The following is a 24,098-nucleotide window of genomic DNA, read 5'->3' as shown; positions in this document are numbered from 1 at the left end:
GAGCCCCGTCAAAAACCTGTCCATTACGCTAGCAGTGTCCAAGCGTTTTTGTTTTTTTTCCCCTTTTCATGCCACGCCCCCCTTGCAATGGCTCTGCGCCCCCCCTAGGGGGCGGGCCCCACACTTTGGGAAGCTCTGCCCTAAACCAACTCGCTCTCTAAAAACTGATCTTAGATGCAGCAGACTTGTAAGTAATTTTTCGATTACTTTTTGAAGTCGTCCTTGGCTGTGCATCTTTCTCCTGTTTGTGCTCTCGTTTCTAATCCAACACACAACATCTGCTTCCTCCGTTTTTGTCGGAACTGTAAGCTGGCAAACAGCTGGCAGATAGATTACAGCCACCTTGTGGTGGTAGTGGTACACTACATGCACAAGACAGATCGGACAGATGTCCGTAAAAACGTAAATTTTTTTTATATTTTATGACAAACTTGTTTTTGCGTAAGGTTAAGCTTTGTAAGCTATTTTATTTTTATTCAAAAACCATGAACATCCCCATTTATGGCTGATTTAGACTTCTGAGCGAATCTTTGTACAACTTCACCTTCGCCGTGTGTGTGTGTGTGTGTGTGTGTGTGTGTGTGTGTGTGTGTGTGTGTGTGTGTGTGTGTGTGTGTGTGTGTGTGTGTGTGTGTGTGTGTGTGTGTGTGTGTGTGTGTGTGCGTGTGTGCGTGTGTGTGTGTGTGTGTGTGTTCCAGCCACGATAGAAAAAAATAATATGTCAGGACTTTTCCCCCCATTTTTTCTTGTAGCGTGTTTTTTGTTTCTTTTTCAAAGTCAAACGTGTTTGTCCCTGAAGTGTTTCCACATCTTTGGACTTTACCTCACGCCTGATGCTTTCAACGATCTCCCTCTAGGAAGATCTGACACTTGAAAGAGCGATGATTATTCCTTATGCTGAGACAATGATTGATATTCTCTCAGTGATTCATTCAAACCTGCGGTGAAATGCTATATGAGGAAAAAGCATAGGAGGAATCAATGTTACGGAACAGGCCAATCACAGCAGTTGCGTTGACGTGGCGTGCTGTTAGATTTTCATCAAAGCGCCCGTATGCACAGCACAGATTGCTACACTTGCTGTTACTGCGTGTGTGTAATTGTTTGTGTGAGATAAAAGCGAGTGGTAGACCATGGACATTCGCTGTTTTGGCGATGACCTCGCACTGGGGCAAAGTGGTTTGGATGAGAACCATCAACTCCAAGTCTGAGCTGATGGTTCTTAGCTGGAAAAGGGTGGAGTGACCACATAAAGAAACCCACAAGGCTGATGGTCTCCGTGTGTGTACATTACCTTAATGAAACTGTACATACATTGTTTGCGTGTTTCATCTTCAGTCTTTTATTAAGTGTTTATTGATGTTTCTATCAGATTTCTTTCAGCTGTATTAATTAATCATTCTCAGTAATGAGATCAATGAAGATTTCCTGGACAAAGATGAATGCAGCAAACTGATGGATTAGCAGATTAAAAATTAATAATAAGACCTGTGGAAACACTTCAATCAGTCTCAGCCAATCTGAAAAAACATTGTTTAGCCACCTGTGAAACTTCCAGGCTGTTCTTTCTGCTGTTATTGGTCTAAACAGTCAAGTCGGTGAAGATGAAAATCATCCACCCTGTGTGTGTTTGAATCGGTAATTTAAAGGATATTTTATAGAACTAAACCCTCACCCCGTGGAAACTGTCCATGTAGCACGTTGGTGTGGACCGTTACCTTCTGCAGGTGCATGTTCTTGGTGAGCTGCTCCTCCAACATGTGCTGCAGCTTCTTGTTCATCTCCCTCAGATTCTCGTCTCCTGGTTTCACCAGCTCTCTTAGGACCGAACCCAGACCTCCCCGGTCTCCCTGAGAGCCTCCGTGACCTCCGACCGTGCTCCCCGACACATCTGAGCAGAAAAGCAAAGACGCGAGATTCAACAGAGATTCGTTTTAAAAGAAACATGCTGGTCAAACGGCCCGAAGAAAACACCAGAAGCAGTCACAACAGGGAAATAAGGAGATAAGAACAAGGAGATGAAGAGGAGGGTGAGGAGTGGAAACAGGAGGTTTGTTTGTTTTGGTGTTTTCCTTTATTTCTAACCAAACGTTGCACACAAAAACACAGAGGTGAAGCTCGCCACCAATCATGGAAACAGACATTAAAAACTGACTCTAACGGTAAGAAAACACAGCGTGGCTAACATTAGCAGTGCTAATAGTACCAGCAGGCTCACCTGCTTGGTTACACACCGCTTGAATAGTTACGTCTGTATTTACTCGAGCACAGCAGACACACAGCCATTTATGTTCTACATCAAAAATCTTCCCACGCTGCTAGTTTGCAACACAGATCATGGACATTATCTACGAGGTCTGTGGTGCAGGACACTCTGGGTAGTTACAGGTGGCTTTGAACATTTCGTTTTTGGTAGCCGAGTCAGCTAACCCCGTCATCAATCATCGGCAGCTCATCTATTCGATGTGTTTCCTATCATCACAATAAATCGTTTATACGGTTTACTGGGGTGACTCTGTCATCCCTCCAAAGCTGTTTCACCCAGATTCTGGCGATCACAATATCAGTGAGTCATCATCTCGCCAGGAGCTGCCGAGAAGCCCTCAAGCAAGGCACCGCCCACTCAACTGCTCCTCGTATCATGCTGGAAACTCTGCAGCTGGTTAAACGGACTGCAGCGCGCTCAGTCAGCTTTTCAAGACAAGTTTTAAACAAATGTAAATGAACACTGAATGTAAAGCATATAACTGTGTGTGCGAGTGCTTTTCTAACGAGTGCAGTTTGAAATATTCACACACACACAGACAGTCCAGCCTTTAGAGAAGCAGCTCCGCTCTCAGTTTTACTGCCCATTAGATTTACCATCATTACTGCGTTAATGGGAGTGGAATGGAGAGACAGAGGAGGGCTGAAGCAGTCAAACATGAAATTGAAAACAGCAGGAGAGAAAGGACAGCGTGAGGCAGCGGGACGAGGGGGGGAGGGATGGAGGAAAGGTAACTATTTATACAGCACATTTCCCACAGAGTCGTTCAAAGAGTTTTACACTGAGGGGAGCGAGAGGATTAACATGAGAAGCTGCTTTTTGTTTACTTCTGTTTAAAATCCAAACCTGCCACATTTCAGTCCATCTGCAGTTCACACTCAGACTGCACGATTGTTCAGATTGTTCTATTTTACGGCTTTAATTTGATTTTTTTACCACAGAAATCAAAGCCACAAAAATAAGGCACACAATATCTATCATATCCTTCTGCAGCAGCGACCAACTTTCTAATTCATTCTAAAGAGCCACATTTATTACAACACAAGCTGAAATCAGTCGCTTGAAGTGGACCTCTGCACCTCTTACACCTGTGCGGTGAACACTGGTGCTCCTCAGGTGAGTCAAAATCTGGCAAATGGTCCAGGTGTGACCAAACAAAGTGTATGTGAGGCCAGGAATGATGACCTTGAACATAACTTCAGCCAGACGAGGAGGACGATACTTAATTGAAAAATAAGTCTGCTGATAGCTGAACAAGTTATTAAAAACACTTCACACACGGCAGCGTCACCTTTTGAAGACGGACGAGCGGATAACTATAGCAGCGGTGAAACATCAGAGACGTACAAATGTATTTACAGAGACGTGGGAAAGTGAAAATCACTCAGACCAACGAGTTTCTCCGTCCTGACATCCGTCCAGCACGAACTTCTCTCCGTCGTGTTGCAGTGGAAACGGCTCGGCACGAGCGGCACATGAAAGTGTTAAGCACGCCTGTTTTTTCCACCGCTTGTTCCTGTTTTCTCCAAACACAAAGAGTCCATGTAAACCTGAGCGCAGGTAAGTGAAGCGGCAGATTAAAGTGGTTCTAATTAAGTGTCACTGTCAGATAAACGACGTGCTGAGCTGGCTAACTTTCTGCTGACTGACGCACTTTAAGTACCTCAGAGTTTGGATTAGCACTTTGCACCAGCGACTCTTCTCTCAGTTTTACCACTGAGACGAGGATTATTTCAAAGACATATTAAATAACCGTTTTGTACCTCGGTCTGTTAAATGTTCCAAAACACTAAAAATGAAGATAATCAGCATTTTAAAGAAAATCTTTTTCTTTTTTTCTTTGAACTACATCACACTCCTACCTGGTGCTTACTTTACAGATCATAAAGCAGAAAAAGAGCCCGGAGTCGTTTAGCAATGGTGATGTCATAAAGTTTGTGAGGACAGCATTTCCAGCTCCGGTGTTTACAAAACTGTAGCAGCAAACAGAGTATCGATAGATATCATATCCATTTCCAGCTCCATGTTTTTAGTCTTAGGCTCAACTAAAGTAGCTTTTCGTGACTCACAGTTAAAGATGAGATGACCATGTTAACGCTCAGCTCTCAGTGACAATATACAGACCCAAAATCACCACACCTCACACCTGTGAGCATCGAGCACGGCTCCACAGAAGAAAAAAGCTGAAATGTAGCTAGCTAGGTCAGGAGCTAACTATTATTAATAATGCTGAGTCACAGAGTGGATGTCCACAGCAGTCCTGACATGACATTCATGGCTGTTTCCCATGAATTGGGACTCGACACCACATCTCCACTTTCTGACCACTCCTGCCTGCACACACGTTCATGACGCCAACAGCCGTCTTTGACATGTCTTTGCCTTTTTTGCTAAAAGAAATGTTCCTGGTCTGTGGTTGAAACAAAAACTGAATCACAGATGCTCCATAACTAACTACAGTTAAGTTCCAGATGTTTCTGTGAGGAGATGAAACGATTTCTCACCTCTGCGGCTGTCCATCACGTACGTCTCTATGATGGCGCTCTTTCTGCAGATGTCTTCAGCCATCGATGAACAGCTCACCTCCAGATGTTTCACCTGAAACAGACAAAAAACACAATTAGTATTCACTGATGTCACAATGTGTTTATGTAACAACAAACTAAGTCCTTTCTTTAGCATCATTAAACCTGAAACAACTTATTAATATTTAAGTGATTAATAAAGTTCTGCTGAATTATCCACTGGCCTCACAGTGCTACTATACAAACTACCTAAATATTAAACAGACATTAATAATGCATCTAAAAATACAAACCTGCATCTAAAAACAGGACAGACGTTTTACTGTTGACTCGAATAACAAAGAGAAGCATTAAAGCCTCTAAAAGGCACAAGTGAGGCGTTAAATCAGGACGTGGAGAATGTTCTGCTTTCTCTGTTAGTTTTCCACTCCTGTGTCATGTGCTTAGGACTTCAGGAACAGGACATATAGTTTGCTTTCTGGTTTAGCCAAAGACTCCTCACCTTCTCCTCCAGCATCCATTTCTCCTGCTGAACCTCAGCGAGCCGCTGGAACAGCTCTCCGACCTCATCATCGGATAATTCGGCGGGGCGCTGAGACTGAGGGCTGCCTCCTCCGGACTGACAGACACACACAGAGGCTTCAGTTAATGTGAAAGCTCTGCTGCCTTGCTTTATAGCACTTCAGAGCTCATTCAAACCCAGAAGCTCATTACGCAACCAAGAGGGAATTCGTCACATTATTGGACACGTCACAGGGAAGAGTCCTAAAGAATCGGATGAGGTTGAGGCTGCCTTATCGTTAACAGTTTATTTGTAAAGAAAAAGTACTGAAGCTGTGTCTGATGTACTGCACATGTGTGGAACGCCAGGACTGAAATAACAACACTTTTATAACCACTCTTTTAAGTTGGGTTAAACACACTGGCCAGAATCATCAGGAAAACAGACACAATAATGTTTGGTAATAGACTCGTCGCTGTAACTGCTTTTTCTGTGTTTAATCAAACTCAAAAGCTGATCATTCGCTGTATCTCAGAGGTTACAGTGTCTGATGTGCAGCTTCCTGCTGGTACAGTCAGGTGCTAATGGCAGGACAGTGAAGCCAAACTACAGACCTCTTAAAAAAAAACAAAACTTATGGTGCCACATGAGGAGACTCTCAAATGCAACTGTGAGAGTGTCGTATTTCCACCTGAGAAAAGGTTTCTAAGACAGAACTTCTCCTCTTCCATTATGGAGGCATGTGAGCTATTTGATAAGAGAGCTTATTAGCAGATTTACACGTTGGTCAATCAATAAAGTTGTTCCTCTTCTCTTAAGTGTTCCTGGAGTTCCTGCATTGTGAATCGTTTCATCCTCTCTATGCATCTTGGAAGCAGGTGAAGTTGTGCCAGAAGCTTTTGCTGCCTTTCACAGGCTTGCTAACATGAACATTACCTCAGTTGTGTGCGAGAGGATCAAACTGCTGCCACAGTCTGTTCTGCTTTTACACTTCGGTACAGCAGCTGCTATCACAGTTTGGGTTCAAGATAATAAGGAGACTTTGTAGTCTCGCGTGTTAAACTCTGCTGAGCCGAACTTTAAAGTCGGATGGAAACAAGCGAAAAAAGTCATCATCATCAGCCCACTGAGATCTATATGTCTGAATGCACACAAAAGCATTCAGTTTGTAGTTTCTCATTAAAATTTAAAGTGTGGACCAAAACGGGACCTTTGAAGCACGCTGAGGCTTTAATCATCACAGAGGTGTCTGATGGGAAACGTTGCAGCAGCAGGACATCATCAAACCCTCTTTTCTCTCATGTGATGCTGTTGCTAATAACAACCGCATCACCACAGTAAACTGAAGTGATGGAGGACTCTGCAGTGTCATGTTTTGACAGAAACACTCATCGACATACAGAGAGTCTGTCAGCTCTATTTACAGTGTTTCTATCAATAGAAACACACACACACACACACCACTGACAGAGATAAATATGGCACCAGGAACTTTAAAGATAAATCAGTTGTAAAACGTAATAAAAGAACAAAAGAGAGGATGACAGGATGTTACAGTTAAATCTGTCTTTCAATACAACCTGGAGGTCAGAGGTCGTGATTTGACCTGACACAGAGCTAAGAGGTCAGGAGCAGAAGCTTGTTTAGCTTTCACTGAATACACTAAAAACACTAATTAATCCACTTTTAACATGACAGTTTTTATCTGTCGAGGTTTCAAACTGTGACTTTTTCTTACATTTAGTTTTAACACAGCTTTAATAAATACCACTGTTTACATTTTAATGTGATGAAAGCGCACAGCCGGTCAGAGCTATTCTCCATTATTCTGCCAAATTAATTTTCTGCTTCACTTTCCTAAAGCCTGAAGTATTCAAACAAAAAGGCAAAAGTTATCAGAAGGTTCTGAGAGCAGCTCCATAAAAACCTGTTTAAAATCCTACTCTTGGGCATATTCACACAGCTTCCAGCATGGCTGAAATTTTACATCACATTAACTGAACTTTGAGTTGAACCTGGGTCTTTGCAGGAAATGGTCCAGAGGTGAACAAGAAGATGGCCTTGAATGTGAACATATTTTAATCACACATTTTACTCAGTTTATTATTGTAGAAGGTTAAAAAAAAAAACCTCAGATGTTAACCTTTTATAGCTGTTGCTATGAAAACAATGTGTCCTTCCAACAGCATTAGTTTGTAGCTGCAGACACAAAGTAGCACTTCAATTAAACCTTCATCTGAAATTGAGATTTCTTCAACTTGCCTGAGGTTTTGTGTAAGCACTCAATGTGTGCTCCAGTAGCTGAACAGCAGAGAAGTCGTATCCAGTAAAGCCTTTAATGATGCGTAAATCTGTCACAAAGTAACATCAGCAAACTGCAGCTGGAGCATTAAAAGGCCCATCAGAAAATTTTCCTTTCACTGTTTCCTCAATCAGTCGATCTGTGATCTCGCTCACGGCTGAATCCAGAGCCGGCCGGAATCTCCACATCCTGAAGACGATCCAGCTGCTGTTGCTGGTCATGTATGAAGTACTGATGGAACGTTTTCAGCATTTTCAGGCGTTCAGCCAGAACGCCATTCTGGCTTAAGCAGCTGCTGACTCCAGGCTGACAGGACATATTCTCAGATGTTCATGTTTGTGTTTGGATTTTGAGATTCATGATGTTGATCACATTTCAGCCATAAACCACCATCAGTACAATGAAAAATAAATAAATGATAACGTGAGATATTGAACCAGACGAGGTCCAAACACCAGTCAACAGAGAGAACAGATGAGTGCATGGCAGCCATTCAAACGCACCATGATCAGGCAAACTGAAAAACACTGCCTGCTCTGTAAGTTGGAGCTGAGTGTGCTGGCTGGGATAATGTCCACACCAAAGCCTGAAGTGTCACAGACATCAAGCTCTGTGTTTAAGGTGGCGAGGAGCTCCACCCACCTTATTCTGATTGGTCGACTGAGACTCCTTCATCATGTCTTTGTAGGAGAAGGAGGACACGGAGGACGAGTCTCCGGTCTGCTGAGTTCGACTGGGACTGTTGATCTCTGACAGAACTAGCTCCTCCAAACCTGAAAGAACAACAATTTCACTCTAAGCATCAGGACATATTCACCTCTTTAAAGCTGCAGTCCACCCCAGACAAACTCTAAATCCCCCAGCTGTTTGACAAAGACTTTTACTTCAACTGCCTTTAATACGTAGCCTTTTACTTTGAGTCTGTTCAGTCCTGTGAGAAATTAAGAACACTCCATGTTTCAGTAGCTCGTAGAAACACTTTTAGCAGCATCTATATGACTTCATCAGTCTCTCACATCACTGGGGAAGAATTTTGGCCCACTCAACCTTGCTTCAGTTCATTGAGGTTTGTGGGCGTTCATGTTCGCACAACTGTCTTAAGGTCCTGACAGAGCATTATAATCCGGCTGAGGTCTGGACATGGACTGGAGCATTGCAACATCTTGATTCTTTTCTTCTTCAGTGTGCTTAAAGCAGGACACTGTTCAAAGCACAGCAGTAACATAAGGTCTATTTATGGCAATAAATGATCCCTTTAAGCAGTGGATTGGTGAATATACCTTTTAAGAGAGCATACGTTCTTTGAAAGCAGAAAGCCGTCTCTTTAGAATTGCAAACATCCCTTAAAGGCAGTAAGTTGTCTATTAAAACGTACACTGCCCCTTTAAGACTGTTGTTTGAAAGTGGCAAGTTGCCGTTTATGGCAGAAAACTGTCTTTAAAAACACCACAGTGTTTCTGTAAGATACTGGACCACCATGTTAAGCATGTGGACAGTCCATTTAAAGACCAAGACTATTCCTTTTAGTATATGAACATCATTTTAAAGCCTCCTGTTCATATAAGACCTATTTATGGCAATAAAGGCTGTTATTGCTTTCAGAAAGCAAACTGCTCTGTTAAGCTGCTGGACTGTCAAACAATCTTTTTAAAAAAATGTGGACATCCTTTTAAAGCAGCAAGCCGTTTCTGTAGGAATGCAAACAGCCCTTTAAGGCAGTAAGCTGCCCATTTAAATGTGGGCTGTTCCTGTAAGAGTGTGATTGTTGCTTTGAGGTAGTAAGCTGTCTGTTTACGGCAGTGAAACTGTGTTTTTAAAGCAGCAAGTTGTCCAAGTAAGACAGCAGTGAGAGAACTGTCCCTTTAAAGGACAAAGTCACTCCTTTAAGGATGTCCTTTTAAGGCAACTGGCCGACCCTTCAGGCTGTCCCTTTATTGTCCAAGGCAATGAACTGTCTCTATAAGACACCCCACTTTACCATTAAGACCGTGGACTGTCACTTTTAAAGCAGCACGCTGTCCTGTTAAAACGACAAACTGCCCCTTTAAGGCACTGGGACGTCCCTATAAGGCAGGTACTGGGAGAGATGGATAAGTAGCTACTTTAAAATGTCTGATTCTCAGGTTTGTGCAGAAGAGGCTTTTAAACATTCAGCACTGCTCATAGATTATACATGAAGCTCAGAACTACCCTGCACCGCTCCAACTGAGAGTGTGTGTGTGTTTGTGTGTGACAACAGAGAGTCTGCTAAATAAGCACCAGAGAATAAGAAAATATGCAATAAAAGAATAACATTTAAATAATATTAAGTGGAAAAAGTTAAAACTTTCAAAATTCCATTTGATGCAGGTGTGGGCAAGAAGTGTTTTGGTTGTGTGTGTATTTGCTTGTGTTTTGCCAGCAGACGCCAGTGTGTCCAGCTCAGCTCTGGGAACCAGAGCGCTCCATTAAATATTAAGCAGGAGGTTCCGGACTGAGCCAGAACCTCCTGACGCAGGGCTAGCATGCCGCTTATTATCGGACTGGTCACGTTACAATCACATCTTGGCCTCACACACACACACACACACGCGCACACACGCACACGCACACACACAAAACTGCTGTCTCTCCTTCCTGGAGTATTTAAATGGGAGCACCATCCTGTTCGGGGATTTACGTCCTCTACCTCTAAGTTTCAGAGTCCCGTCAGGTTCAGCTTTATGGAGCTCTAAGTGTGCAGCAATCGATAACCTGCAGAAACATGCAGTGCTAATGTCTACAGATTACTCGAGAGAGGAACAGAGTTTCCCATCCAGAGCACATCACACCAGGTGTTTTACAGGACATGAAACTGGTTTTAAAATGCCCAGCTCTTCCAGGATAAGTGGGTCGCCTGCTTTAGACACCGACTGATTGCCATCCAGGGCTCCAGCCTCCAGCACAGATGCTGATGATCATGGATGAACTTGTGCTGCATGAGCACAAAGCTCTTGGCTCATTGGTTGGAGGCATGATTGTGACAAGTGTATCATCGAGCAAAAGCTTGGACCACTGTTACTGAAACGACACCTAATAACTGTGACATGACTTCAGGTATGGTGTCAACATGTTTCATGCTTCTCAGATACCCTGTGTTTGTGAATGTTTCGTCAGCAGCAGACGTCAGCATAATCTTGTACATTGTGTCCTGAGGCATCTCTGTGATGACTTTTAGTTTTTTTACTGGAACGTTTTTAACAATTACAGGCATAAATCAGGACAAACCTACGTAGACTCATTTTTAAAAAGCTATTATTAGAATTTATCAAATCGTCATCAAAAACCTTATTTACACCAAGGGGGCAGTTTTTTCCTTTCAAAACATCCTGAGCCTGGAGGCATACAATAATGTTGAAGTCTCCATGTAATGTACATGTGTTACTCCACAGAAGACTCACCTTTTAAAACTACGGGCTGCTTACTTAACATCTGTTCTGTGAAAAAGGGCGATTCTGAGCATAATGTGCACATGAAAGAGAATCGGTAACGATAGACAGCAGTGCTATGAACAAAAAAAAATGTACGCACATATCAAGCTCCATAGTTTCCTTTTAAAGTGTACTACAAGGCAGCACAGGAGCACAGTGGTTAGCACGGTCACCTCCCTGTCAGCGAGATGCTCCTGGACTCAAATCCACAGCCACCTTCGGTCTTTCTGTGTGGAGCTTGCACTCTCTCCCTTGCGTGGTTGCAAGTGGACTGGCTCTTGTACAGCACATTTATACTAGGCACAAAGCTTTATACAACATGTCTCATTCACCCATTCACACACACATTCACATATCATTTTTCTATATCCAAGGCCTTTCTATTTAACTTCCACACTCCAACAAATGCATCAGGAGCAACTCAGCAACTACAGTATCTTTGGCACGCAGATCAGAGCAGCCATGGAGAGAACCACCAACCTTACGATTAACAGATGACCTGTTCTACTTCCTGAGCCACAGCCTCCCCGTCACACTGTTTAAGCCTCTAATTGGTTGCCCTGCTAACAGCAACTACCAGAGCAAATAGGTGGGGCTTCTTTCTGGTTTTGTAAATCCTGATGGGAAAATTGACCATTTCACCGAATGAGAGGAAACAGATTAAAGGTTTTCAGACTCTGAAGCTGATGTTGCGTCAGTGGGACTGAAGAATGAACAGACAATACCAGCATTTAACTAAACGTAGGGGCATGCAGACGTGAGGACAGCATCACAGTTCGGGGTGCGTACAGTACCTGTCCTGGTTTTGCTGTTGGTCAGAATCTCCTGGAGCCTCTCCTGCAGTTTGTCTGCTCGCTTCCTCTCCAGCTGCAGCTGCCGCTTCAAATCCTTCAGCTACACACACACACACACACACACACAGGTTTATTTTCTAATTATTATTTTCCATGCACCACTGCTCTCAAATTACTCTGCTAAATATTTTTCCTTTCTCATTGCTATTCAGATTCTCGTCTTGCAGTATCGGTTCATCAGTCTGCGTCTGTCACTCACACAGTCCATCCGTCTCTTTGTCTCTGGCAGCATCAGTCAGATAAACAGTAAACTTACCGCTGCGCTTCCCTTCTTCTCAAGAATCCTCTGACCGTCCACAGTGTCCTTTATCTCCTAAAAAAAGAAAGCAGGTCAGAGACATCACTGTCAGTTACTCTGATCGTTCTAGTTCATTTCCAAAGTAAAAACGCCAGAAACATTTCCTGAACTGAGAATTTACTGCTTCTGTTTGTCAGACATTATATTTTCTGACTTTTTCAGGGCATTTTATACTATTAAAAAAAATGCACAATACCAAACATGAACACCTGGGTCCATACTGTAAACGTGCCAGATCTAGCTTAAAATGGACATTTTCATCTGCAGTCACGAGCAGATTGATGAAATTATTAAACACGAAAAAAAAAAACCCAAACCAGCAAAAACACAGACACCAGCCAGAACCATGTCAAAGTGAAAGCAAGCCTGTAGCTGATTTTAAATCTGCTCAGCAAATTATTTTGGTTCCTTAACATTTTGGCCCACAAATTCTGTGCTGTGATCTGCAGAGCATCGTGCAAACACCAAGCTAAACAGACGCTCGCACCTCCACACAGCATAAAGGGAGGGTGACGCTAAAGGCAGACACTAAAACACATAAGCTGGGTGAATAAACAAAGAGAAGAGTAAACAGATTTTGGTGCTTTTTAAACAGGTCCACAGTTCCTGGGTTCAAAGTGACACATTTGTAAAGGTTAAAAACCTCGGCCTCAAAGGGACCGTCTCCTTTTATCTCTAGCGTGGGCCGCTGCATCAACCATGTAAAGACCTTTCAGAGGACCTGCTCAAAGCTTTGCTGCAGTGCTGCAGACCACTTCAGCTCTGCTGGGAGAAATCCTAGTAAAGGTGATCGGCTTTTTCCATTAGGACTCCTAAACTGTGGAACCGTCTGCCCCTTCACACCAAAATACTCTTTTAAATCTCGTCTTTAAATTTTCTCTTTTAAAAGGCTTTTGTGAATCTTTGGTGTGGCCATGTTTTCGATCCCGTTGTGTCTCCTCATTATTGTTTCTTTTTATCATGTTCTTTGCTTTGTTCTTGTAGAAGTGTTTCACCCTTTATCATCCAAGTATCATACAGTGATAGACTTGTTTTAGAATTCTGAATTTTCTCTCTAGCTCAAAAAAGATGAGCAGCAGCGCTAACGTTAAGCGTACCTACTCAAGTCTCGGCAGAACGGATTTTCCTGCCCGTGTTCAGACAGCAGTGCGTTGTGAATGCTTTGTGATCCCTGAAAAGCTCACCTTGGAATTTTGTCTGTAGCACAAAGGTTACCGGAGTTACAATGATTTAAAGAGCATTCGAAAGGCTAGAAATAAATAAGTAAATGTATTTGTGTATTATTAATTTCTTATTGTAAAATTCTTTGTCATTTATTAAGAAGTGTATGTAAGAAGGGGGAGGGGCGGGGCAGAGACTCATGATTGACAGCTTCTGTGTAGGGGTGGGTGTTGATTATCGATTTATCGATTAAAATCGATTCTAGCTTGGATAACGTGATATCGATTCATTAAAATCCTGAATCGATTTTTAAATATACATTTATTTTGCCCTCAGGTTAAACCTCACAAAATTTAAACAACCATCAAACAGCTAAAACAGTAACTGAGAGCAGGAACACAGATTCTGCACAAAGACGTAAACACAAAGCTCGACCCGCTGACCGATCAGAATCAGCGAGATGTCGCCTTTCTCACCGACACGTCGGGGCTGAAAGCCGACAGCGCGCTGATTCTGATGTTTCGGTGGGTCGAGCTTTGTGTTCACGCCCTTTTTGCTCTAGATTCAAAAGCTGCAGGTTTTATCTCTCTCCAAACAATATTGACTGAACCGGCAGCAAAAGAAGATCCAAACTGCGCTTCACATAAACATCGTCATGAATTCACTCTGACTTTTGCTGTTTTGCTTCCACCAGGATAAAATCACACTTCATGCACAGCTCTCTCTCTCTCTGTACTTCAAGAAGTTTCCCGTCTAAAAGTCTGTTTTCTGCATTATTCACTTGCTTGTTACGCACAAGTTGTTTACAGCCTGTCGGCCCCTGGTTTGTTTTTTTTTCTTTTACTTACTTCCAAAAAGAAAACCTAATTTCTGCCGTTCAACAGGCTGCTGAACAAATGTAAACTTTTTACATTTATGCAAAATTGCAAAACTCTCAGCTGTGTCTGTAATCAAACCTCTGTAACTTTTCTCTGCTTCACGTCAGCAGCATCAGGTCACGTTCATATGTTGATTAATGGTTTTGCTCCGTTTTTGATCGACTGCAGAATATTTGTATAAAATCTCAGGCCAGGAAAATCTCCTTCATGTTTTTCTGTTTCATCCTCAGCTACTTTGACACAAAGGCCTCTGCTGTGATGCTCACACCTTTGATAAAGTCTCACAAGTCTCAGCTTTCTTTTTATAAATATACAAATATGGAAATGTACTGATGCATGATCAGAATTATAATATTTCTGACTGTCTGAGGCAAAAATTTCCCCGATTCAAATCTAATTGAATGGGCCGTTTAGAACCACCACTTCATCTAACCCCACTAACTGCATGTCTTTGGACTGCGAGAGGAAGCTGGAGAACCCAAAGGGACCAGTGCTAATCACCATCCCACCGTGCTACCTGCTTCTGACAAATTAAAAAACAAATTAATCAATTTAAATTTACGAGTATTAATTTCTGTTATGTTTGTTTCTCATAGCATTTTACTTGCATATGAAACAGCAGGTATTTGTGTCTGTTTATGTCCATCTTGTACATACAGTGTATGGTCTCAGCCCGCTGGTTCATACTGTAAACATCAACCTTTATTTACAAAAAAAACGAAAAATCACAAATGTAGTTCCATTTTTATAAAGCTCCTAAAAGCTGCTCTCTGTTCTATCATTATAAACAGTAGGAAAAGGACTATAAGGGACTATTTACAGCGGCGTATTAAACCACATTTGGTCTCGTAGACAGAACCGTGTGAGTGGGTCTGAATTAAAGTTTGCAGTCTTTGGACACTGGAGGAACGAGATATATCAGCTCTGATACAAAGCTATTACCTGTTTGAGTTTCCCGATGGTGTCCCCGTGCTCCTCCCTCTGCTTCTCCACCTCCACCAGCTGCTGCTTCAGTTTCTCCATCTCTGACTGCTTCTCCTGCAGGACACAAAGCGACACATCAGGATTTCGTTCAGCAGCTCAAACATCTGGAGGAGAAATGCGGCGAAAAACATTTAAACAAGCTACATTTGCACCTCCAGCGATGCCCCCTTGCTCTTAATCCATCTGACACAGAGATTAATTTGAAAAAGGAAACTGCTTTTAATTCCCTTCTAATCTTCTGCCGCTAATTAATTTGACTAAAATCTACATTAAAAACATCTGCAGGCTGTAGCTGCTCACCTGACAGAGGGAGGGGGAAATGTCATTCTGGAGGAAAACAAGAGTCTGTTAATTCCCTGTAACGTCTTACACCTCTATCAACAGCTCACCACGTGGTGGGAGAGAAGCTCTGAGACTTTACTGAGATGTATGACATTATTTATTTAAAAAAAAAAAATCACAAATAATAATAAAAACTCTAAACTGCAGGTTTTAAACTCATTTTGTAAGAAAACTTGTTTATTCTTTGCTTTCTTACAGGATGCTACTGTAAATAAAAATATGCCATTGATGACCTGCCAGCTGTTCCCTCTTCATTGCAGCACACAGATGTTTTAGACATAAGGGCACTGACACAGTTTTTCATACTCGATTTAATTGCATTAGTTATTTTGGAAGATTGGAAACAGTTTCTCAAATACAGAAATTTACAAGAAGTACAGCATGTGGACAAAAACCCTGAGCCACCTACACATTACACCTGCAGGAGCTGCTCGACCACAGAGACCCTTGGCATGAAGCTCCCGGTGCAAAGCTTTTGTGCTGATGTTAAAGCCAGAGGAGGCTTGGAGCTCTGCAGCTACTGAGTCAGCAGAGCGCTGGAGACTCTTCATCATTTTGGTTGATGGCTCCCCTTGGTAGCTTTCTGTGGTCGGCCACTTTTGAAATAACACCACTGACAGCTGATCGTGGAACATCTGGGACTGAAGAAACTTCACAAACTGTTTTGCAACAGTGGCATCCTGTTACGGTACCACTCCTAACTTCAGCAGGATCTTAAGAGTGACCCATTCTTTTACAAAAGAAAGCAGACTTCATGGCTAAGTGTTTGATTTTACACATCTGTAGCAATGGGAATTAAAACACCTGAATTCCAGGATTAAGCCTTGTGGAATAAGAGATAAGACTTGCATTTAAATACCTGCTTCTCCAGCCTCTATAATTTTGACTTAATTTCTTCCAAACTATCATTTTTTTTATTATAACTGTGTGCATCAGGTGAACATATTACAAGATATAATTTATAACATCGGAAAAAATGTATTTTCATGCAGATGATTAGATATGGTGAACAGCGTTTACAAACAGAATGCTTCGAGCAGTTTGAGTGATTTAAATTTGTAAAATCAGGCTGCAGGACTCGTGTGCTTTAAGGTTTATGAACAATCAGCTATTTTTTTCAGCATGTTCTGATGTAACTGGAGAGAACAGGGTGAACTGATTATTTTTAATTTGCCATTTAACGTTCGGTTTAACAAACCTTAGCATTGATGTTCAGGAACGAAGACAGGAAACGACATGTGACGGCTGAAACTCAAACCCCCGACACGTGGAGCACCTGCCCGGGACCTGACCTGCCCTCTAATTAGACTTCTTCCATCATTAATTAACTTTTCCTATTAAGTTTCCTCACTCTGGTTTCAGTACCAGGCTGTTATCCAGCAGATAAAACACACACGCACACGCAGACAAACTAATCAGTGCAGCAGGTCTCTGAGGAGAGACTTTCTCACAGACGTATACACGATCACCGTGGTCATCTAATCTGCTGAAAGGGCTCGTTACTGATAACCAATAATTACGCTCATCAGTAATGAGAATTATTATTGGTTATGAGACTCGAATGGTAACCACATATGGAGCTTGTCGCGAAATCAATCAATGTAGAGCAGTGAGACAAACCACGGAAGCCCCAGAGAAGTGCAATCAAACGATGAGTTTATTAACAGCCCGGAGAAAACATCAGCCTATGTCTTCTGACCAAAATACATGTTGTGGACACTTATAAAGCAGTGGGGTACACGCCCCCCCATGGCGTCAATGACAGATTAAAATAGGTTCCAGACATTAGTCACAGTTAATCATACATCTTTAATGCCTATAAACAGACATAGAACTTCTCTTTTCTATAACACCTTCCATACAAGGTAATAAACTTCAAGCCCTCAGGGTCTCTGGGGCTAATTATTGACTCTGATCGTCTGTTACCAAGTAGAATAAAATATATTAAGACACCAAATGAGTTAAGGCCTCAGGCTGGACACATTCCTAGATTATATGTGTTATATGTACTGTGAGCATGCATTGCAGTTATCCTTCTATGTTCTGGTTTCCCTCAGCATGTATCACCTGGAGAGTCACGCCAGTGAAGCTTAAGACCCTTAATGAACCGAACATCAACTCGAAATAAGCACAAATATGCAATGTGTATAAAATACTTCTAACCGTACTTGTAATAAAAGTTAACATAATGGAAGGATCCTCAAATGAACATCTTCAATAAACAACTGTAATGCAGTATCAATACTGTGAGAAATATTATTAGATGAAATAATGCTGTAAAGAATGTTATTAATGCAGTTATAATGATGCAGGTTATATGGCAGCATTTCTGTATCTCCACAAGCTGTAGCCACAATCAGACTGTGTTAATATTTGGGTCAACATCTGCCAGAAAATGCTGAGGATTTTCTATGAGTCTGTGGTGGCCAGTGCGATCCTCTATGCTGTTGCATGCTGGGGGAGCAGGCTGAGGGTCGCAGATGCCAACAGACTTAATAAACTGATCCGTAAGGCCAGCAATGTTGTGGGGATGGAGCTGGACTCCCTCAAGGTGGTGTCGGAGAGGCGGATGCTGTCCAAGATAAAGACAATGTTGGATAACACCTCCCACCCACTCCATGACATGTTGGTCAGTCACAGGAGCTCGTTCAGTGAGAGACTGAGATTACCGAAAAGCACCACTGAACGACACAGGAAATCATTCCTGCCTGTGGCCATCTCCCTGTACAACGCATCCACTTAACACACTGTTTGCTGCTACAGCTACACATGTTTCTTTTCCAAATATTTATTTATAAGTGACTTATGTATGTATGTATGTATGTATGTATGTATGTATGTATATATATGTATATATTGTACTATTCTTAGTTAGCGTATTGTCTGTCTTGTCTTAATGTTGGTTTAAAATGGAGCACTGTAACAAAAAATAATTTCCCCCAGGGATCAATAAAGTATTCTGATTCTGATTTACTCCTTTCAGTTAGTCTTTGTGGAGTTCTGTACACTAAGTGTGTTTATATCCACTGCAGGAATCAGAGCAGGTGGCAAGCGCTCTCCTTTCAGTCTTTGCTTTAGCTGCAAATTACATTTAGTGTTTATGTTTGGATTATTTGAACTTGTACGCAGCCTGGCGGCCCATCACATCACCTTACATCAATAACAACAAACATCTGCAACGTTTAAAAATCTCAGCATCTTTTGTCTGTTTAGTGGAGCCATTTCATTTACAAAACTCTTCTAGAAACAGTGTTGACAGAGCTAATCCAGTGCTTCTTAATACTGACAGTGTGTCACAGTGACCAATTACAGCAGCGCGGTCCAAAAAGCGCCCTCCATCCATCCTCGTTTCACAACAGAGATGTCTGTAAACACTGCAAACAAAATCAATCAGCTTCAAGACTGGAAACAAACACCACCGCGTCGAGCGGTATCCACTCGTCGCACGCTGTAAACAAAGCCTCGTCTTTGTGCTGTGAGTGCACGACGACGACGGGTCAGTGTGGAAACGAGAATCACGGCGCTGAACAACAAGCTGAACTCCGTCCTGCTGACAGATGGCGTGAAGCGTTCAGGGTGTCTGCAGCAGACTGTCAGCGTTCACATGAGCCGCCTCCACTCTGATCGGCTGTTAACACAGCTTAACCTCTCCAAGTTACCATGGAGACAACTACGCTTTAATTAGAAACGTTTTCAATTAGAGCGCACACACAAACGTACATGCCTACACGCACTGTGTGCCTGTCTACACACACGCACACAAGTGTTGATATTTATAGAGGCGCCTTCTGAAACGTCTTGTTCTGGACGCGGATGCTCCGTCTTCACCTGAGCTGCAGTTTAACATTCAGAAATGATTTCAAGCCTCCGTAGAAGCTTCAAAAGTGCAACTGTTAAGAGGTCACAATTACTGAAAAAATTGTCTATGCATTTGATTTTTCTAGGCTGAAATACTACAATTCTTATCAGCAGGCCGTTCTAAAGCTCCCTGAAAGATTTCAGTTGATCAGAAAGGCCACAGTCTGAGTACTGACAGGAACCAGAAAGAGAGATCATATTTCTCCTGCATTAGCTCATCTTTATTGGCTTCCTGTTAGATCCAGAATTTAATTTACAATACTTCTTCTCACATACAAAGGCATGAATGATCAAGCGCCACCATCTCACATCACATCGCTCTCAGACTGCAGCCTTGCCTGTGCTCTGTGGATGGAGGCAGAGCCTTCAGTTGTTCCTGTACATTTGGGAGACGAGATTCTCTCAACTTTTCAGAAACAGGCGTCAAACTTTCCTTTTTGATAAAACTTTTAGGTAGGGCTGGATCAGCTGACCCTCAACCATCCCTTAGTCCTACTCATGGCCCAAGAAACACTTAGCACTTTTCTCCACATCCACTCTCCATGGATATTATATCCCACTACTGCAAGCCCTCATCTTGTGCCTTTTCTCTCCTGTAGTTTATATTTTGTTCTCAGCTTTCTATCCCTTTTGTTCCTGTTTTCCCCCTCACCGCTTGACTGATCATAGTACATGGCTGCCCAGCCCTGAGCCTGGTTCTGCTGGGGGTTGCTCATAGAGGTTGGTCTGACTGATGGGGTCTTCTCTCCTATATTGGAGTTCAGGCTTCTTAATCTAACTAAAGCACCTTGACATGACTGCTGTTGTGAATTGGAGCTTTACTATATAAATAAGACTGAACTAAAGTGAATTACTATTAAACCAGCTACAGATTCTGTATCATTTCATCTCATTCTGCACAGAAATGTAACCGATTCTCTGACAAATTAAATGTGTGCTGATTAGCACGAGTCATTAATTAAACTGCATATGTCTCACCAGATTATCAATGTTTCATGCAGTCATGGGGACCAAAAAAAAAAAATCACAGAGGAAAGCATCACTTGTGGAAACACTACAGAGCACACTAACACATGAAAAATTATGATAAATCCTCTGTCCCAGTGCATGCTGGGAAGCAATCACACAAATCATTGCACGGTTCTCTGACGCACCACTGCTGTGTGTCTCAGAGAGCAGGTTTAGCTGAGCCCGGCTCTGCAGTTGTATCTGCATTTCAAACCTCTGAAGCCCGTCAGATCTCCGTAACTGAACAGCAGGTTTGCGACATCGCTGTGAAGTGATTGAAGCGACTGTCTTACTACAGGCTGTGCACTAATGCAGGAGGCCAATCACTGCACGTATGCACACAGGAATCCAGTTTAAAACCGTTGCATACATGGTGTGTGTATTCTGGGTCCATGAGACCAACACGCTGGGATAAATAGCACAATATCTCCTAGAAGAAAATATCCATAATAACTACTAAGATGGGAAACTGTATTTTTATAGTTCACAGGTGTGCAGCAGGCAGTTTGGGTTTGATATCATCTCATCCACATTACTGCTCAGCAGTTTAGTCGAGGAGTTCAACTGATTCGATAAAATAAATGCAAATGGAGCAAAATGTTAAACACAGCTCACTGTATTCATTACTTTTCTTGTTACAAATCCTCCATTTGGAGTTTAGAGAGACATGATTATTCTACCAGACAGGCTACAGGAGGAAACGTAATGTTATGCAAAGGAACGGTTATGCAGTGGGTTATGATAAACACAGTTTACTGATGATAAACAGAAAAACTGACACAGTGCCTGAAAATTGACCTAACGCCTGTCAAAGGTGTGACGGTTGGATATAAGGAGCTTTTCTTGTCCGTCATTTCAATCGAGTGACTTTTATACATGTTTGTAACTCCACCCCAAGATGATCTTCCTCAACTGTGCTGAACATAAAGAAGCGACATCTATAAAATGTTGAGTGAAGACAGTCTCGGCATCTTTTCAGCATCTTTTTCCTGAGGCGAAGTAGAGACGGAGGTGAAACTGTCAGAGCTGATTACTGCTGCTGAGTTTAAGTCACTTCTACAGGATCTGTTAATCAATGTTTCTGTGCTCGCTTTAATGTGTGTAATCTCATCAAGTGTGACAGTCATCGTCTGTTGTCTGCTTTTGTTCTTATAACACCGGCTTTCATTCTGTGCTCACAGAAAACACATTACTCTTCTCAGTGACACCTTTACCTGATTAAATAAAACAAAATGAAAGTGTGTGTGTGTGTGTGTACCTCCAGCTGAAGTTTGTGTTCTTTCCACAGCTGCTTGATTTCCTCCTGATGTTGCAGATTGTTCTTCTCTATATTCTCCTGCTCGCATCAGCAGACAGATAAAGTACAGTCAGTCACAGAGGAACACTTGGAATCAAAGGAACTCAGAATCTGCTCAGCCGAGAAGCTAAAAACTGTAAATGTTGGCATTTTCACTTTAAAATAATGATGCAAATGTGCAAACTCGACCTTTAAACTACGGAGGATTTGGAGGACGAATTGGCGGAAAAGTACCGCTGGTTTATAGGGTGACCAGCCAGCACTCAGCAGATACTGACCTCAGCCTCTTTGAGCCGTCTCTCGAACCATCCTTTGGCTCCCTCCATGGACTGGACCTGACTCAGCAGCTCCTCCACTCGGGGCTGTAAACCCTCCAGCTCCTTCGTCCGAGCCTGAAAACTCACAAAGCGTATCGTGAACTTGTGCGATAACGACTCTGCTGCTCGTGTTATACGAGACATCTGGAAGACACACATCAGGAGTTTTCTTTTGTCTCCTTACCCACTTTCACCTCCTGCGTGCCTCTTTACCTTTTCATCTCTAAGCTGCTGTCGGATTTCTTCCTCAGAGCGATTCTTGTCTTCATGAAGTCCTCTGAGCTCCTTCTCGTATCGAGCCCTCACTGCAAGAACCTGAAAGAGAGGAGGAGACAGAAGAAGAAAATGAGTCAGGGAATACAGAGAAGAGACAAAAGCAAAAAGAATTCACTAAATCTGATGAAAATTTGTGGCTTTTCTTTATTTTTGCACATTTTAAAAACTAAAAACCACACAAACAAAAACAGATCAGCGATAATTCAAAGCAAAGAAACTATATAGAGAAACCAAACAAAGAAGACATGAAAACTGTGATGGATAAAAGCCATTAAAAGCAGCAGATCCATGGCCACTCGCCTCTTTCTCGTGCTGCAGTTTGAGGTCTGACAGCGCCTCCTTGTGGTCAGACTTTTCCTGGTTCAGCTGCATGGCCATCTCATCCAGCATGGCCTTCCTCTTCTCTGCTGTCTGCTCACACACAAACAGGTGTAAGTGTGTTTACTGGTTCAGCTGGTTTGTGTACAGACACCATGTGGCACTCTGTGTGTTGTTGTTGTTTATGTGTGTACCTTCTTAGCCTCGTCCAGCTCTCTCAGCAGTCTATCCTTCTCTTGTCCTTCTTCGGTTAACTGCTCCAACAACTTCCTGTTGGCAAAACTCGACTCCTGAAGGACGTAAAGTGAGAGAAGCAGAAAGCCACGTGTAAACAAACAGCTGGAGAGTCGTTTATATCGGCAGAACGAGCTGAGATAAAACCCAAAGGTTAAACAAACCACTGTTTAATCTACCTGCAGCTGGGAGTTGAGGTCATCCCTCTGAGCCAGCAGATTCTCCTGTTCAGTTCGTCTCTGCTGCAGTTCGCCCGTCAGCGCCTCCTGCTGCTCTCGCAACAGGTTCATTTCCTGCGTCTTCACCGTTTGGATCTACAAACACATTTCAAACACTTTATTTCTCTTTACAGTGTTCACTTTAATTCCTGAACGACTCTTTGCAGTACCTGTCCAACTTAAACACGTACATGTACAAGAATGTCCTGGACAGATAACAACTGCCAGAAAATATTAGATAGAAAAGAATGATGACGACAGATGATTAAGATGAAGCAGAGAACAGTAAATGACCACAGGTTAAATAAGATGTAAGTTGTAGCATTAAATCATTTGGCCTTTTAGGTATAACAATTTCAAAACATTCATTTCAGTTTTTTAAACATAACATTGTCCAGTTCAGAGAGCGAACTAGCCGGCATTAGTAAGACCCAAAGCAGTGAATCTGATAAATACATTTTAATTTCCAGTTTCTTTGACAGCAGTCATGCTCTCATGTTCTAAAGCAGCACAGCTCCACACGGCCAGGTTTGGTGTGAACATCAGTGTGTGTGTGTGTGTGTGTGTGTGTGTGTGTGTGTGTGTGTGTGTGTGTGTGTGTGTGTGTGTGTGTGTGTGTGTGTGTGTAGGTCTCAGAGGAAACACAAAAAACATTTTACTACCATCACAAAGTTCCTGGGAGAAAAATGTTTTTGTGTTATTTTGATTTCTAGTCAGAATATTCACGTGTACAGCACAGTGACTTTAAGTGAGAAGAGTGTAAATGTATACTTTGGTTTTACAAACCACACAAAGATTTGTGTAAGTCAGCACATGGATTGTTTCGTCTGAGAACAGAGGATGAAGCATTTGGAGCGAGACGCTCCAAATGCTTCATCCTCTGTTCTTCTCCAAAATAAAGTGTTTCAGAATGACGACAAAGAACAACACGAACAGATCTAATCAGGCCAAAGGTCGTACATTTCATCAAATATATATCTTGCTAGACACAAACAAAGAAAGCAACATGGA

The 24,098-nt window shown here is 42.3% G+C and overlaps 1 protein-coding gene across 3 annotated transcripts in view; it reads right to left on the bottom strand.

The window, feature by feature from the left end:
* The window catches only part of gripap1 (GRIP1 associated protein 1), a 46,631-nt gene that overhangs the window by 5,963 nt on the left and 16,570 nt on the right, over positions 1-24,098 (bottom strand). For all 3 annotated transcript variants that reach the window (XM_080898127.1, XM_080898128.1, XM_080898129.1), the window contains 13 exons: positions 23,049-23,183; positions 22,830-22,925; positions 22,618-22,728; positions 22,255-22,356; positions 22,003-22,116; positions 21,686-21,763; positions 15,178-15,273; positions 12,155-12,211; positions 11,839-11,938; positions 8,238-8,368; positions 5,294-5,410; positions 4,771-4,864; positions 1,719-1,891 (listed from right to left, as the gene is read on the bottom strand). In XM_080898127.1, coding sequence (XP_080754253.1) covers positions 1,719-1,891; positions 4,771-4,864; positions 5,294-5,410; positions 8,238-8,368; positions 11,839-11,938; positions 12,155-12,211; positions 15,178-15,273; positions 21,686-21,763; positions 22,003-22,116; positions 22,255-22,356; positions 22,618-22,728; positions 22,830-22,925; positions 23,049-23,183 — 1,404 coding nt within the window. The remainder of the gene's footprint in view (positions 1-1,718; positions 1,892-4,770; positions 4,865-5,293; positions 5,411-8,237; positions 8,369-11,838; positions 11,939-12,154; positions 12,212-15,177; positions 15,274-21,685; positions 21,764-22,002; positions 22,117-22,254; positions 22,357-22,617; positions 22,729-22,829; positions 22,926-23,048; positions 23,184-24,098) is intronic.

This window comes from Rhamphochromis sp. 'chilingali', assembly GCF_963969265.1.
Source record: "Rhamphochromis sp. 'chilingali' genome assembly, chromosome: 12".
Classification (NCBI taxonomy): Eukaryota; Metazoa; Chordata; class Actinopteri; order Cichliformes; family Cichlidae; genus Rhamphochromis; species Rhamphochromis sp. 'chilingali'.
This window is presented reverse-complemented; position numbering and strand designations above follow the sequence as displayed.